We start from the raw sequence: 16,795 nt of genomic DNA, 5'->3' as shown, positions 1-16,795 counted from the left end.
TAGAAAGAGAGCCCGTGTTTCTTCCACCTAATTAGATAATGTGCCCACATGTTTAGCACCAAGGTATCCACTCCTTAATTGGAGAAAGTCAAGGGCAGAAACTAATTAGCAGCATTAATCAAAAGCAGAGGTCTAATGATAATTAACAACACATCCCCACTACAAACCAAATCCCTTTATTAGAAGGTGCTTCAAATTGTAAAATTAAATGAACAGAGTTTTACAATAAGTGTTTCCAATTGCCATCTCCTGGCAAAGCTCTGCAGTATTTCCCCAAAATAAAGGAGAGGAGCCAGACTAAAGAATGATATTGCACAATATTCCTGTAAGGGCTTCGTCCTGACATTTGCAAACAACAGAAGAAAGCTTAAATTCCTAAATTCCTGGATAATTCTCCAGGTTATTGCAGTGGCCAGAGCTGTGTGTGCTCTTTGTAGGGTAAAATGCTCCCTCCCGTGCCCACACCAGCAAAATAAACCTCCCCAGGGGAAGGGAAACCCCAAATCTTGCTGTGGGGGCACTTTTGCTGCTCTCCACAATCTTGGGAGGCTACAAGCCTTAAAAACTTGGGCAAAGCCCCCACATTTTGTGAAATAAAGGATTATGAGCTGCAGAAATCCCCCCAGACCTCAGACCCAGTGTAAATTTTTGCAGGGCCACGGGAACACCAGAATTTCCTCACCTTTATTGAGCAGCCACGGGGTGGTTTGTGCGTGTTCCAGGTGCCTGTCACACCCCGAGGGAAAACCTGCCAGGGCTGGAGAGCCCCCAGCTTTCCAGAGGCTGGAGTTTACCACGGGGAGAACAGAAATCAAGCCCCCTGAGGCCCCTCAAACCAAGGGGATTGGGATCTTGGCTGCTGCAACATCGTCCTCCTCCCAAAGGAACAGCACCTGGCACAGGATGAATCCAGCTCTGAATCCACACAACATTTCTGTGTTACACCTTTAGTGAAGGGACAAAGCAAACCAGGCAAACCGTGAGTTGTTATTTCATTAGGTGTGTGGATTAATTGCCATCAATATTGATCAGCCCTTGGGGATGCCACTGGATTTAAAGCCTTCAGCAGTGAAATCCCAGTGAAATTCCAGCTGATGCAGGATCTGCTTTGGGAAACAACTTATTCCATGTTCCTGTGGTTATTTTTGTCTGAGAAAAGTGTGAAACTAATGGTCCCAGGCTGGGAATAACTCTCATAACTCAGCAGTGTGCAGCTCTGCCCCTGCCAGGGGCTGAGCAATGACAGGGCCACTGAAGTTCTTCCAAAACTGAGTATTCTGAGCAAAAAAACCCAACCCTTTCTGGAGTGTTTCGCAGCCTCAGAAAGTATTTGACAGTCTGCTAGCTCAGTGCTGGCTTTTAATGAATAAAAACCACCAGAGACCAGATTCTGCAAACCCTGTGAGGTTAAATTGACTTCACTGAGGCGGCACAAATTCAGGAAGAATTTGACTTAAGAAGTCATATTTATATTATTTATATAGATTTTTTTTTTTAAACAATTTTTTAAATTGCATGACAGGCAGTGAAAACCACGGGCCAGCTACCAAATTCACTGGTGGTGTGACACCAAATCACATCTCAACTGATCTTAGAGGATACATCAAGGCAGCACAGGCAAACAGAACCATCCTGATAAAGTTGACAAATTAATAATATTAGCCATAATAATGCTCTCTAATCTAACCTCCAATTAATAACTATTAAATCAGAACATTTTAAGACTTCTCTGTATTATAATACCTCAGGAAGAAGGATTTCATTACGAGGCTGGAAAAGGAAATGCTGCTTTCAGTCAATAATGAAACACTCCCATGATTTAAATTAAAGCTTCAACCATTAAGAAAGAAGGGATCTAAAGTACTTTTCTGTGCATCTGGCTTGCAAACAGCCACGTCCAGAGCTCAGATGTGGAAGAGAGTTACATATTCCATGGAAAAGAGTTCACATATTACCCAGTTTGTGTAAAAAATGTCTCTATGCAATTAGTGCTACTTGGAGTAACAGAAGTAGATTTGGATTTATTCCATGCAAAACACTCAGAGTAAGTTGTACAAACATGCAGCAGCAGGTGAAAATGTCCTTTGTGGCAACTTGGAATTTTTTCCAAGACTTCAGAGAGCAGCATCTTTTGGAAAGGAGATACAGTATTTCCTGAAAGGATAATTTTCCACTGGAAAAGGGGCCACATCTTCCCAAACAAAGGAAGTGTCAAGGATAAGCTCTGTTTCCTGCAAACCCATCTGGGAAATATAGATATGGATAGATATATATATATACAATCATAGAATCATTGAATAGAATCATTTAATGGTTTGGGTTGGGAGAGACCAATTTTAACACAAGCACTTTCTACCAGACTCCCAAATTACTCCTCTTCAGTGGATTTTCCAGTACTTTTTTCCTAGAGAAACAGCATCACCTTCAGGCCAAAAAAAGACACATTCCATTTTTCTTGAATAGGGAAAGCCTTAAAAAAAATGCCCCTGAAAACCTTGCACGTTTTTAATTCCTCTCTGATCCGAGCTGGCAAAACATGAACACACAAAAAAGAAAAATTCTAGGGTTGCACACAAATCTAAAATAAAACAGAGGGAAGGGTCAGTGTGTGTCCTAGTTTTGGATCCACTCAAGTTTCAGAAGAGCTCACACAGTTGAGCTCAGAACAGTTTTTCCCAGCAAACCTACCAGGAGCCAACTCCTGTGGCAATTATTGTGTACCCTGAACCCCCCAGCAAGCAGAGCACAAAGAGCTCAGCGTGGGGTGTGAGCAGCAGCAAACAGGATGTGTCGGGCTGTGCGAGCAGACACAGCTCTCAGCAGAAATTCAGTCCCTCAGAAACCACATTCCTGCTGCAGATTCACACAGACAGCACCAAAACCACAGAGGGAAACGTTTCTGCCACTGCCCCAGAACAGAAACCCCCCTCTCTGCCCAGAACAGACAAACTGAGCAACCTGGGCTGGTGGAAGGTGTCCCTGCCCATGGCAGGGGGTGGGATGGATGAGCTTTAAGGTCCCTTCCAACCCAAACCATTAAATGATTCTAAATTTTGTTTGATTCACTGCAGCAGCCGGGTCACAGTGAACTCTCTGTGCTGTTTTATGAAACCCTGTTTTGCAACCAGAGGAGCTGGGAAGCAGAGGGCAGAGGCCTTCACTGAAGAGGAAGTTCAGCATCTCTGCTGCTTCCTCAGAACAGCTCCCTCCCTCCCAGGGTCAGCTTCTCACGGCGTGTCTCACATGTCACGAGATGCTCCTCATCCAGCACCGACCTCCTGCCAGCACCTGCCATCCAGGGACAGGCACAGAAACAGGGATTTGTGTAGAAACAAAGAGTGGTTTGGGTGGAAGGGACCTCAAAGCCCATCCAGTGCCACCCCCTGCCATGGGCAGGGACACCTTCCACCAGCCCAGGTTGCTCCAAGCCCCGTCCAACCTGGCCTTGGACACTTCCAGGGATCCAGGGGCAGCCACAGCTTCTCTGGGCAACCTGTGCCAGGGCCTCCCCACCCTCCCAGGGAAGGATTCCTTCCCAATATCCCATCTAATCCTGCCATCTGGCAGTGGGAAGCCATTCCCTGTGTCCTGTCCCTCCATCCCTTGTCCCCAGTCCCTCTCCAGCTCTCCTGAGTGTCCAGGATCAGGAACACCTACGAGTGGAAGCAATATTTATATTTATAATCCCAAAAAAAAGTCATTCCTGAGTTTAATCCTAGTTGCAGGAACTGCCTGTAACTCACCCTAAAATCACTGAACATCTCACTTGTTGCTGTATTTGTAGTTTAAAGACGCGGAGACGCGGGGAATGGACAGAAAAAGGGAGAAGGAAATGCTAAAGGGGGAGGAAAGCGCAATGTCAGCGTCTGCAGCACGAAACCCGGGGAGAGCAGAGCCAGAGAATTCACCCCGAGAAAGAACAGGCAGGAAAAACAACAGATTTTGGGGAAACCGCATCAAAGACGGGCTGGGGGCGGGGCCTGGCGGATGGAGGCGTGGTCTAACGGGATGGGGCGTGGCCTTGAGAGATGGATGCGCGGCTCGTTATCATCTGGGGGCGTGGTCTGCTGTGCGGGGGCGTGACCTGAAGTGGTTGAGGGCGTCGCCTGGCGGAGTAGCTGCGCTGATTGGCGGGTGGTGGGGGCGTGGCCTGGGGCGGGGGCGTGGCCACTCCGCGCGCCGTCCCCGCCCCGTCCCCTCCCCGTCCCCGCCGCCATTTGCCTCTCGGCGCTGGCCCGGGTGGGACCGAGGGAGCGATGGGGGTCCGGGAGGATCGGTAAGGAACGATGAGGAACAATGAGGAACAATGACGATAGATGAGGAGCCGGAGCGGAGCCCGCGGGGAGTCCCCGCTGCGAGGTACGGCTGGAGAGCAGCGCCCTGTTCCCTGTGGTGCCCCCCGCTCTCCCTCACGCTGTGCTGCGGCAGCGGAGCGGCCCCACAGAGCTGCCAAGGCGCGGCCGCCCTCCCGTCCCCGGCCGGGCAGGGGAGGGCTGTGGGCGCCTGCCCGGCTGCTGCAGCTGCGCTCGGTGCTCCGGGATTCCTGGAAACGCCTCTGGGTCCTGTGGGCGCCGTGTGGGGCCCAATGGGTGTCCCCGCGGCGCCTCTCGGGGTGACACCGCCCGAACCGCGCGTTCGGCCCCAAAACCCCTGGGGTTTACCTTCGGCGGCGTCACCGCCCGCAGAATTGAGCCCAGTAAGTGTGAGGTGTGGGTTATTGCGGCAAGGCCTGATGTTTGTAAGGGAAAACAGGCAGTGCTGGGCTGTGACAGCGCCTTGTTGTGTCCCCCCCTCACAGCCCGAGGGGTCCGGGCCGTGTCCGGGTGTCCCCGCGCTGGTCCCTCCGTGGGCTCCCAATTAACGGGTGTCAAAAGGAAATGGTTGTGCTGAATGTGGATCCCCCACGGTCTGATGGCTCTGTTCTCGTTCTGCTTCTCTTCCATCTTTTATTTAAATGACTTTGATGATAGAAAAGAGAGTCACCGAGGCTGGAAAAGCCCTCCCAGCCCATGGATCCCCCCTGTGCCCCATCCCCACCTTGTCCCCCAGCCCAGAGCACTGAGTGCCACGGCCAGGCCTTCCTGGGACACCTCCAGGGCTGGGCACTCCAAACCTCCCTGGGCAGCCCCTGCCAAGGCCTCACCACCCTTTCCAGCAGGAAATTCCTCCTCCTGGCCAACCTGAGCCTCCCCTGGCACAGCTTGGGGCTGTGCCCTCACCAGCAGCACTGTGGCAGCCCATGGAAAACAGGCTGCTGGTTAATGCACTTGGATTATTAAGGTTAAATTATTTTGATACCCTTAGAAATGACTTCTCCAAAGTCCCCCAGCAACAGAATGTGGGAATAACAGCACAGCTGTCAGTGCAGTTCCCTGGTTCATGTGGTTTCAGTGGTAAAGGTGACTGTATTTATCTCCAAGGGGTGTCAGGGGATGGTTCCAGACTCTGCTCAGTGGTGCCAGTGACAGGATGAGAAGCAATGGCCACGAACTAAAACACAACAAGTTCCACCTCTACATGGGAAAGAACTTATTCCCATGGGGGTGGCAGAGCACTGGAACAGCTGCCCAGGGAGGGTGTGAAGTCTCTCTCTGGAGACATTCCAACGCCACCTGGACACATTCCTGTGTCACCTGCTCCAGGTGACCCTGCCTGGGCAGGGGGTTGGACTGGGGGATCTCCAGAGGTCCCTTCCAGCCCCAGCTGTTCAGGAATTTACCTGTGCAGGTTTAACACATTCCCCTGCAGACCCCAGAGAAGCTGTGGCTGCCCCTGGATCCCTGGAAGTGTCCAAGGTCAGGTTGGACGGGGCTTGGAGCAACCTGGGCTGGTGGAAGGTGTCCCTGCCCATGGCAGGGGGTGGCACTGGATGAGCTTTGAGGTCCCTCCCAACCCAAACTCCAGCTGTGGATGATGTGGGAGTGTGAGGCAGAGTTTTGGAAGCACCAGGGGCTCCATGCAGCTCCCAAGGGCATTGCTGTGAGCACAGGCTGGCTGAGGAGGGGCTGCACTCACTGCTGTTTCCATGGCTTCTCTGCAGGGATTCCTGGGCCTCTGAAGAGGAGTCACAAAAGCTGAGCAGAGTTCCAACAGAAATGGTTTTCCTCTGGAATTTCCCCTGGGGTTTCCCTGGCACTGATAGGACAGAGGACATCCAGCTTTAGAGAGCTGTGGAATCCTGGAGATAAACACTTTACAGCACGTTTTCTCACGTGTTTGAAGGTGCTGAACACACAGCTTTGCTTGGAATATGCATCATGTGAGACACTGGTGTTGTTCAGCATCCAGAGCCCTCCAGGAGCCTCTTGAGATTCCAAGAGTGGGGTAGTTGTTATTCCTGCCAGCATGGACAGCCAGGATCCAAGGTATGTAAATCCATGTGCACAACCTGCTCCTGGAGTGCTTGGAGCATGGCTGGGATTAACTGCAGGGATTAACACATTCAGGAAATAACTTGTGAAGTGAGTTCAGGCTCCTCCAGGCTTTCTCCTTGTGGGAAAACTGTGAACCACCTGGAAAATCTCACCCTGCAGGGGCAGCTGTTGTCTAAATGCCTCTCCTGCTTGAATGAATTGATGAAAGGAACCAATCTGAGGGAAAAGAGTGTTCTCTTTGTCTGTGGAATTAGGATTGTCAGTTGTACAGGTGCAGGTTCCAGTGACTTCCTCCAGCTGTGCCAGAGCTTTGGGCACAGGAAGATTGACTGCTCAGATAAGGGGTTCTTTCAGTTTATTTTAACAGGTGGATTGTATTCTGTGTTAATATATGGATATATAAACATAAGTTTGACCATAACGTGCTCTGTCATGATTTTCAATTTTAAGACGTTTGTTTTGCAGAGAAAATAATGTTGTATTTTCAAACAGTTCTAAATAAAAAGCTATTTATTTTTATTAAACTTGAGGAGGGGATTCTTTAGAAATAGTTGTACTCTTGCCCAGCTAATTCAAAGTCAGATCCTGTGTATATTAATACTCTGAGGATATTAAATAGAGTAGAATAATAACATTGAAGAGAAGGAATATTTTAACAGATCTTATGCATTAAAAATTATAATATAAATTCCATAACTTCCTTATATTTCATTTTTCTTTCCTGATCTACCCTCTTTCTGGAAACACTTTTTGCAAGTGATGAGTTCATGTACTATTTTGAACAAAGCCAACCAAAGTTTATTTTCATTGTACTTACAAAGTTGGAGTGAGTGGCATAGAATTTCCAAATGCTCTCTTAATGCAGAATTAATACAAATAATCCTACAGTGGTTTCTGTCTTTATTTGAAGTGGTAAGAGCCCTTTCTGTGTTAAAAAACTGAAGTGCTATTGCCATAAAATTGATTAAAATTGTCATAAAATTTTAAGGATCATGATCCTCCCCCAAAGCTAGAACTCTTTCAGTACCTCTGTCCTCTCCCAAACATTGGAGAGGTTAAAATAACTCTGTGTATAGACCTTGGTTTATCTGCAAGTACTTTACTGGGATAATTTACTAGGATGAGTTGCTGAATGTGATTTTTTTTCCCCCATGTATTTGTAGGTACAGAAGCAAAATGTTTGTTTTCCAAGCAGGGGGGTTTGTTTGTTGATCTCCACGGGAACCCTGATGGATGTGCCAATGCTTGGTGAGTGCCTGAACCTGTCTGTTCTAGGGGATTTTCTGTTCTAGGGAATTGTTCACTGAGTTCTGCTGAATTACCAAAGTCAGGGGCTGTTGTGTGTTTACAGAGCTGGCCCTGGAGTCACCCACAGGAGAAGGATCTCATGGCTTGTATCTGCATCCTCCATTCTGTGCACAAACCATGATCAGAGGGAGGGAAACCCTCTGCTGTGGGGACAGGCTGGGGGAATTGGGGTTGTCCAGCCTGGAGAAGAGAAGCTCCAGGGAGAACTCAGAGCCCCTTCCAGGGCCTAAAGGGGCTCCAGGAGAGCTGGAGAGGGACTGGGGACAAGGGATGGAGGGACAGGACACAGGGAATGGCTTCCCACTGCCAGAGGGCAGGGAGAGATGGACATTGGGAAGGAATTCCTGGCTGGGAGGGTGAGGAGGGGCTGGGCTGTAATTCCCAGAGAAGCTGTGGCTGCCCCTGGATCCCTGGAAGTGTCCAAGGCCAGGTTGGACAGGGCTTGGAGCAACCTGGGCTGGTGGAAGGTGTCCCTGCCCATGGCAGGGGATGGGATAAGATGATCTTTAGGGTCCCTCCCAACCCAAACCATTCCATGGTTCTGCCCCTCTGAATGTCCAGTGAGCTCTTAGTTGGACAGGTTGGTTTTCATTCCTTATTTAATTTTTTTCAGCACTCCTTAGTTTCTGGATTAGCAGGTAAAACAAACATAGTTTGGCTGAGCTGTAGTTGTAGTGAGAAAGTGGGTTCTTAGGATCATTTGATTGTGTAAAAATAGTAAGATCATCATCCCAGAATCCCAGACTGCTTTGGGTTGGGAGGGACCTTAAAGCCCACCCAGTGCCACCCCCTGCCATGGGCAGGGACACCTTCCACCAGCCCAGGTTGCTCCAAGCCCCGTCCAACCTGGCCTTGGACACTTCCAGGGATGACTGGAAACTCCAAAATGGTAAAGAACATTCCCCACTCAGTTCATAAACCATCTCCATTTCCCCAGTCTTAGTTTTCCCAGTTCTTTGGTCTGAGAGGTTTTTTGTGGTCTGTCTCTCTTATGTAACACTGTGACATAAACAGTTTTGCAACTGTTCAACTTTCTTTGTTTGTTGAAACAAAGTTCAGAGGCTGTTTGAACTCCAGCTGGACGGAATTCGATTTCCATGGGGAAGAGGCATTGAAAAATTAAATATGGACAGAACAGAGAAACATTTTTGTCAACAGGAACTACAGCAGCAAGGCAGCTGACACAGATAATTACAGATCTGAGCTTGAAAAATAAAGAATAATAACAGTTAAAGAATAATAACAGTTAAAATATTGCTTTGTTGTTCATCCCCACTGGATGCTTTTTCCCATGCAGGTGATCTGTTACTGCCTGGAAAGAAATCAATTGTTCTGCTTCTAACTGCAGATCTCTAAGGGGATGTTTATTGTTCAGTGTTAATGTCGAAGTGCAAGGACAAGAGAGAAGGTGTCTGTGGTTTGAATGGCAAAATGAAACTTCAGAGAGGAGTTTCCTGCCCTGTGGGAATCTGAATTTCCTGCGTGTGCAACTCCAGTTTGCTGCTCGATGTGTTTGCAGCTCATTCCAGAAGGGCTGCTGGGGGCACAGTGAGTTTGTGACATGTGTCCAGAGAGCCCCGTTGGTGAGAGACACTTGGCTGAGTGTCCTTCCCAAGGGAACTCAGCAAACTCATGGCCCAGGTGGATCTGTGTGTGCTCTGTGTGTGCCACCACCAGGGAAAGGGCAATTCTTAAGGCACTTCTCTGTGGCCACAAAGAATCTGGGCAGAAATCTCTTTAATTAGTCATGTAGGAAATGTTTCCTTTCCTCTTCCAGTTCTCTCTGCAGCAGTAGGCAAAGATCATAAAATAACTGCATCAATCCATGAGGAAATTCTCCCAGCACTTCAGTTCCCACTGACACACAACTGTTCCCAATCCCCTCCACCAGGAATGTGTACTCTGGTTCTGTGTTTCACAAAGTCAGGAGCTGAATCCAGGGATCCCTTCCAACCTCAACCACTGTGTGATAGTCCTGTCCTAACCATTATTTGTGGCTCTCCTTAAATGGTTTTATTTTTTGATGTGTGTCCAAGAGTTCTGTTCTCTTTTCACAATCGTTCTCACTGTGACCCGTCTTGTTGACACGTCAGGTCAAGACAAAAGAGAGTTTTAGGGAAGATAATGAAGTAACTTGGCAGATTTTCCCATGGAATTCATCTAAAGCATGAGAAAAAACGTGTTTGAAATTATAGTAGTAACTTCTTTGGTCAACTGAGTGTGGGAGTTGGCATCTCATGAGTCAGAGGAATGACCACAAAATGCCTTAAAATGAAGACAGGAAGTTTCTATTGGCTGCACTCAGAAAGCTGGAGGAGCTTGAGGAAAAAAATTTAGAAAGGTCAGACAGAACAATAATTCCCAGAGTGCTTTGAAGCACCACGTTGAAAATATAGGAATGATCAAGGCCAAGGAAAAGAATCTGGATACAGTGAGACCCTGGGGGGTGGACAGTGTCTTAGGAAGGTTGTACAGGAGGATGAAGAAACCTCTGGAATATCAGGATTGCCCAGAGAAGCTGTGGCTGCCCCTGGATCCCTGGAAGTGTCCAAGGCCAGGTTGGACAGGGCTTGGAGCAACCTGGGCTGGTGGAAGGTGTCCCTGCCCATGGCAGGGGGTGGCACTGGATGAGCTTTAAGGTCTCTTCCCACCCAAACCATCCTGTGATTCTACAACCCATGAGAATGATTCCAGCAATAATAGAATCTTCTCCCAGATCAGTTCTAAAATGACTCGAAATGGTGTTTAATAGACTGAGTGAGGTGCCTGGAATACAGTCAGAGCCCTCTGAGACAGTGTTTGACAAGAACACCTTGGGTGTGTTGGTTCACCCCGAGGTTTGACCCCCATCTGGAGGGATCAGCACGAGCCTGAACACAGTGGAGTGACCCAAGAAGCAGCTCCTTGGAGCCCTGGATTAGTGACAGGGATCAGTTCTCCCGGACTCTGCAGGTGGGAAGTGTGAAGGAGAGCAGCAGGAAGGTGTGAAGGAAGGTGCCAGTGGCACTGAGGGAATGCTGAGCACGTGTTGGCAGCAGCAGAACTGCCACCCTGCACACACACGGGGCATTAACTCCTGGTTTCACTTTCCAGTGTACCTCGGCTTTCTGTCTGCAGCTGTGTGCAGCCTGCCTGGTAAGAGTTTTTATCATCTTTCACGTGCTTTTCCTAACATGTTTCATAGCTTGCACACCCTCACCAAGCTCCATTTTAAACCCTCATGCTTTTAGAAGGAGGAACTTTGCAGAAATGTAGCCCAGGAGCACCATCCCTTGCATTGCTGTGTCTGTCGTGCTGAACTCTGTCCTCTGGTTGCTTTATTGCTCTGGGGGCAGATACTGAGCTGCTCTAACTGGGTTTGTTTAGTAGAATTGTTGCGGTCTCACACTTGTTTGCCATCATTTTGATGTGTTGTTTGTTGTTTGTTTGTGTTATTTTTCCCTTTCTAGAAAGAATTCTGGGAGGGCCCCCTTACAACCTGCGAATGGAGTCCAGCAATTTCCAGCACATTCTGTCCTGGCAGGCAAAGACTGACCCAGCTGTGCCAACCTCCTACAGGGTGCTGTACAGACCCCGCAGGCAAGGCTGGGAAATGGGGCACAAATTCTACTGTTTACTGGCTCAGATAGGAGGGAGGTTTGGAGTGCCCATCCCTGGAGGTGTCCCAGGAAGGCCTGGCCGTGGCACTCAGTGCTCTGGGCTGGGGGACAAGGTGGGGATGGGGCACAGGGGGGATCCATGGGCTGGGAGGGCTTTTCCAGCCTCAGGGATCCTGGGATTCTGTGAAAGTACTAAGGCTGAGGTTTTCTTGCTTTTTCACTGAGAAATGCTTTCCTCACGCTCTCTTATGTCAGAGAATTCAGATTATTTTGCCTTTTTTTACAGGAGCTGGGACTGGACGAGTGCCAGGCAGTGCTCAGCCACTGCACAGCTCTCCTGTGACCTGACAGAGGATTTCAAAGACACGTCCACTGAGTATTATGCATTTGTTCAGAGCATCACAGGAACCAGGGTGTTCAATTCCTCCGTGCTGCGTTTTGCACCACTAACTCAGAGTAAGTTCCCTGTCTGCATTTCTCATTTTAGAGGGTTTTGTCAACAGCTGATGTATAAATTATATTCTACCTTTGCAGTGAGACTCCAAGCCAACTGGATCAGTGGCTGTTTGTATCTAAGTCACTTACAAGGCTTATTTTTTTTTAAATTAGTGGCTGATAATAGTTCTGATAAATGGACTTGAAATTAAAAATCTGGTTTTGAAATAAAAAATGTATATGTAAATATAAAGGAAATAGCATCGTGTCAAGTACTGACAAATACAAAGTAAAAATCTCTGAAGTGCAAAAGATACGTAACTTAAAAATAAGAACACATTGTTTTTATGTCTTGGAGTAGACACCCCCAGGCAGGGGGTGGCAGTGGTTGGGTTTTAAGGTCCCTCCCAACCCAACCCAGTCTGGGATTGTATTCTGTGCATTAACCTCAGCTTTTCTCTCAGGTAGATACAAAACTCAGATCTCTGTGAAGCCGAAGCAAAACCTCTGACCCCTCTCTGCTTCTTCCCTCCCCCCTACTCCTTTCTGCTTAGTCCTGTGGGAAATTCTGATTTGTGGGAGTTAAATGCTCCAAGGCCTTGTGGAATTCCAGCAGTGGCATCCTCTGGAATCTGCTTAATCAGCTCCATATCCATCACCAAAATACAGTTGGTGCCGAATATATAGTGTATATTTTTTTCCATCATTTTTGCCCTTTCTTGTTTTTCAATAGCATCCCTGGGACCACCAGAAGTTAATATCACTCCTTGTCTAAACTGCATAAATGTCACCATGAAGCTGCCAACCTCTCACTACAGAGAAAAGGGAAAGCTGCTCTCTTTAATTGATATCTATGAAGAGCTGGATTATGAAATAACACTGAAATCACAGGACAGAGAGGATAAGGTAAAGAACATTGGGGTTTATTTGTGCTTTTGGGGAGAAACACGGAAAGAATAAAAGGGTGAGCAGGTCCCCAGAAGCAAATATGTGAGTGGAAGCAAAAGAAAACACAGAAATGTGTTTTCTTAGAAGAAAGACAGTGGCCAGCACAATCTCTTACCACAGAGTAGCAGGTCTGGGAGAGTCACCAGGGATCTCCTTTTAGGCCAATAACTGACTTTAAAACACTGACTTTCTTTGGCAGAGGGCACAGGAGAAAACCACTAAAGAAGTTTTCAGTACTGTCATTGAGGAACTGTATCCAAGTAGGAATTACTGTGTGTCTGTGGTGGTCACTGCATCCCTGAACAAACATTCCATCCCCTCACCCTGGAAATGTGTCCCCTCAGGCTCCGTGGCTCGCCCAGGTAACTGTGCTGGGAGGGTCTGTCAGGGTGAGTGGTGTGGGGAGATTTACAACTCAATCCTGAAAAATGATGGGTGATATGGAATTGTGGAATAGCCTGAGCTTGGAAGGACCCCAAGGATCACCCAGTCCAAGCCCTGCCCCTGCCCAGGACACCCCAACAATCCCTGAGAGCGTTGTCCAAACCCTCCTGGAGCTCTGGCAGCCTTGGGGCCGTGCCCACTGCCCTGGGGAGCCTGGGCAGTGCCCACCACCCTCTGGGGGAAGAACCTTTCCCTGAGATCCACCCTGAGCCTGCCCTGTCCCAGCTCCAGCCCTTCCCTGGGTCCTGTCCCTGCTCCCAGCGAGCAGAGGTGGGGCCTCAGTCTCAGAGAGAAAGTACCTTCCAAGAGAGAAACTTTGGGAGGGTTTGTAAGTGAAATACAAACCCCATCCACTCTGGGGCAACAAATCCCTTGGCAGTCCTGGGAGCCACACAAACCTCCACTCACTGCAGAAAGATCAAAGATGGTGTCATTTCTTTTTTAATTACTGAATCTAATTTGAGATTTGGTCTTGTTTTGACTTTGACTTAGAGAGGTCCCTTCTAACCAAAATTATTCTCACTAGCTGTTGTGAATGTATGAAATGTGGTCGTGGTGCACCTCATTCATTTCTGTTTATTTCTTGTTTTTCCTGCCCAGGTTATCACTTACCTACAGTGGCAAGTGCTGTGTGTCTCTCACTGGTAATAGGTGGTGCCTTGAAGTGTCTGCATGCAGCAGGTTATTTTCTTCTAGGCAAATCATTGCCACATGCCTTGGTATGTAATAATCCTCAGATTTAACCTTTCTGGTTGGGAGGAGGAAGTTCACCTCCTGGAATTTCTAATCCTGTGCATTGTGTACAAGTTATGTAAGAGCACGGAATGTTTAATTTGCAGATTGTTTAATTTACCTCTGTCAAAGATAATCTGCAGGCTGTTTCTATCCATCTTTGCTTGCTTGTTTTATTTTTATAGCCTCCAATTTCTTTCACATTTAATTCAATGGGGTTTTTCAACATAAATAATTTTCATTCTCTGCAAACATACCCAGAGCAGGTTGCTCTCACCTTTTTCTAAGACACTTAGCCTCGTTTCTATTCTTTGCTGTGTCATTACCTTCACATCCCTAAAACTGCTGAACATGACTTTGCCAAGCAGTGTCTAAGGTTTATTTTTTTATTTATTGTCACCATTTTCCCTCAATGCTTTGCATATTAAATAATCCTCCAAAGTGCAGGGGGAAAATGGGGCTTGGCATGTTAAATTGCTTCAAATAGTAATTTCTGAAGGACAATAAAATTGATCAGGTAACTGCAAGAGCTCAGAGAGATTCGCAGGACTTGGCTCAGGTTTAAGATGTGTTTCCAAAATGAGCTTTTAGTCTTAGAAAGAGACCTCAGAAATCAGAACTAAATCATTACATACCTGACACTGCTTGGCACTGTTGTCACTTCGTTTCTGTGGCTGCCCAGTGTGCCTGGATTTGTAGTGAAGGCTGTCCGTGTTTTGGCTTTAAACTGAAACAGAATAGGGTTAAATGGGATATTGGGAAGGAATTCCTGGCTGGGAGGGTGGGGAGGCCCTGGCCCAGGTTGCCCAGAGAAGCTGTGGCTGCCCCTGGATCCCTGGAAGTGTCCAAGGCCAGGTTGGACGGGGCTTGGAGCAACCTGGGCTGGTGGAAGGTGTCCCTGCCCATGGCAGGGGGTGGTACTGGAGGGGCTTTGAGGTCCCTCCCAACCCAAACCATTCAGTGGTTCTGTAATTTTCAGGAATGGAGAAGAGGGAAATGCCCTGAATTCTGTGGAAAACCCCAAAAACACGGCACAGAAGGAATCATTTGTTTGACAACCTCACGATTGGGGGTGTTGTTGCTCATGTTTTCCTGTGCACGTGTGCAAGTTTGGCTGATGTTTTTAATTCCCTTTACTCCTTTAGGAATCCATCAGGAGGTGGGTCTACCTGTCCTGGATATTTCCAGCAGAAGAAGTCGACTCCGTGGAGGTCATCCCCAGAGAGGTTAAACCCAAGGCCGGTGGGTTCAGTGGCAGTGACAGTGACGGCGAGGACAGTGACAGCAGTGCCCTGTGGGACCACGACTACACGAGGAGGGAGGTGCTGGGCAGAGCCCCCCCTGCCCCTGGCATCCCCCCCGTGCAGTACTCAGAGAACAGGCCCCGTGAGGACAGCGGCACCCCGGGCACTGCCAGCGCACCCCCCGAGCCCCGGGGCCCTGAGGAGCATCACTCGGACCTGGAGGGAGAGCAGGACACGGGCAGGGAGGTGCTGAGCCCTTTCCCCGAGCTCAGCTGTCACTGCCCTGCCAGGCAGAGCGGCAGTGGCTGCTTCACCATCAACCTGCAGAGCGTGCTGCTGGGCACCCTGGAGGGCAGCGGGCACGGCCCCCCGGCCACTCTGCCTGCCCAGGAACACCAGGGGCTCTGGCAGTGTGACCATGCCTTGGAGGCAAAGGATGACACGGGGACTGGGCACAAAGCACTGGGTGCTGAGGACTTCCAGGAATGGCAGAACTCTCCTTCGGAGGAGGAAAGCGACTCCTCGGAGTCAGACACGGAGCAAGTGACTGGGTACATGAGGAGGTGAACGAGGCAGAGCCACTGTTACCCTGGAGCAGACGAGTCCACACTATCCAGCTTTTATTTCTGGACTGAACATACAGAGCTTGTCTTCTTATTAACGTTCTGTGAGGGTGGACCTCCCCTACAGACAGAGCTGGAGAAGAGAAGGCTCCAGAAAGGACTTGAGAGCCCCTTCCAGGGCCTAAAGGGGCTCCAGGAGAGCTGGAGAGGGACTGGGGACAAGGGATGGAGGGACAGGACACAAGGAATGGTTTCCCAGTGCCAGAGGGCAGGGATAGATGAAATATTGGGAAGGAATTCTTCCTGGGAGGGTGGGGAGGCCCTGGCCCAGGTTGCCCAGAGAAGCTGTGGCTGCCCCTGGATCCCTGGAAGTGTCCAAGGCCAGGTTGGACGGGGCTTGGAGCAACCTGGGCTGGTGGAAGGGTGGTCTCTCAACCAGACCACTTCTTCAATTTATTTTTTTTTCTTTAGCCCTGTCACTGGATTTCTCAGAAACCTGTTTTGCTGGATGTTTTGCTGTATTTTTCTAGAGAAAGTGGATGAATTGAAATAACGAAGGGCAGAGAATACTTACAATACTTACAAAAGAGTGAATCGAGGCATTAAATACACTTTTTATATCATTTTTTGCAATTATTGAATACCATTAAAATATTTTTATGGCATTTAAAAGTTCCTGTGCTGTACAGTTCTACTTAACATTTGCACTTCATAAATAGGACTTTTTTAATATCCCTGCCTGAATTTTACCCGTGGCTCCTACTGGCCTTAGAAAATGTGAGTGAGCCTGCTAAGACCTTACTCCTTGTGGGAAGGGTTTTAGCTATTGCAGAGCTGAAAAAAACCCACTTTTTTCACCTTGTGTTGATGTCTTAGCTCCTACTTTTCTGCCCATGAGCAGTTTCTGGCTGCCAGGGCTGGCAAATGGATTAAACCCCAACAAAAACCTGGTATTTTCAGTAATAGCTTGAGGAAGAACCCTTTTTACTCTGAATAATAAAACTGCCCCTTCTTTCCCTTTGCTGGGGAGATGTTCTGGTGGAAGTTCTCTTCATCAGGCACTGCAGTGACAGGACAAGGAGTGATGGGTTCAAACTGAAAGAGGGAAATTCAGGTGAGAAATTGGGAAGAAACCCTTCCCTGTGAGG

General features: G+C 48.4%; 1 protein-coding gene across 3 annotated transcripts; it reads left to right on the top strand.

Moving 5' to 3' along the window:
* The first annotated feature begins 422 nt into the window (after positions 1–422).
* Positions 423–15,875, top strand: IFNAR2 (interferon alpha and beta receptor subunit 2). Of its 3 annotated transcripts, XM_027701845.1 has the most exons (11): positions 423–433; positions 4,255–4,359; positions 6,041–6,365; positions 7,538–7,619; positions 10,768–10,817; positions 11,132–11,261; positions 11,568–11,737; positions 12,450–12,622; positions 12,864–13,026; positions 13,709–13,827; positions 14,986–15,875. In XM_027701845.1, the coding sequence occupies exons 6-11, from the start codon at positions 11,167–11,169 to the stop codon at positions 15,649–15,651; spliced, it is 1,386 nt and encodes a 461-aa protein (XP_027557646.1). In that variant the 5' UTR covers positions 423–433; positions 4,255–4,359; positions 6,041–6,365; positions 7,538–7,619; positions 10,768–10,817; positions 11,132–11,166; the 3' UTR covers positions 15,652–15,875. The 3 variants fall into 3 exon arrangements, with proteins under 3 accessions (XP_027557646.1, XP_027557644.1, XP_027557647.1); XM_027701843.1 differs by lacking the exon at positions 423–433 and having other exon boundaries at positions 4,203–4,359; XM_027701846.1 differs by lacking the exons at positions 423–433; positions 10,768–10,817 and having other exon boundaries at positions 4,203–4,359; positions 7,538–7,618; positions 11,123–11,261.
* Positions 15,876–16,795: the final 920 nt, after the last annotated feature.

This window comes from Neopelma chrysocephalum, unplaced genomic scaffold (assembly GCF_003984885.1).
Source record: "Neopelma chrysocephalum unplaced genomic scaffold, ASM398488v2 Primary Assembly neopelma1_170, whole genome shotgun sequence".
In the NCBI taxonomy this organism is placed as follows: domain Eukaryota; kingdom Metazoa; phylum Chordata; class Aves; order Passeriformes; family Pipridae; genus Neopelma; species Neopelma chrysocephalum.
The sequence above is the reverse complement of the archived record's forward strand: the minus strand, read 5'-3'. Positions and strand labels throughout refer to the sequence as shown.

Bases quoted from the DNA above. Each gene is read 5' to 3' on its own strand.
- IFNAR2 (XM_027701845.1), top strand. From the start codon at position 11,167: ATGGAGTCCAGCAATTTCCAGCACATTCTGTCCTGGCAGGCAAAGACT. The intron at 11,738-12,449 runs GTAAGTTCCCTG...GTTTTTCAATAG, and splicing joins TTTTGCACCACTAACTCAGA to CATCCCTGGGACCACCAGAA. The intron at 12,623-12,863 runs GTAAAGAACATT...TTTCTTTGGCAG, and splicing joins CACAGGACAGAGAGGATAAG to AGGGCACAGGAGAAAACCAC.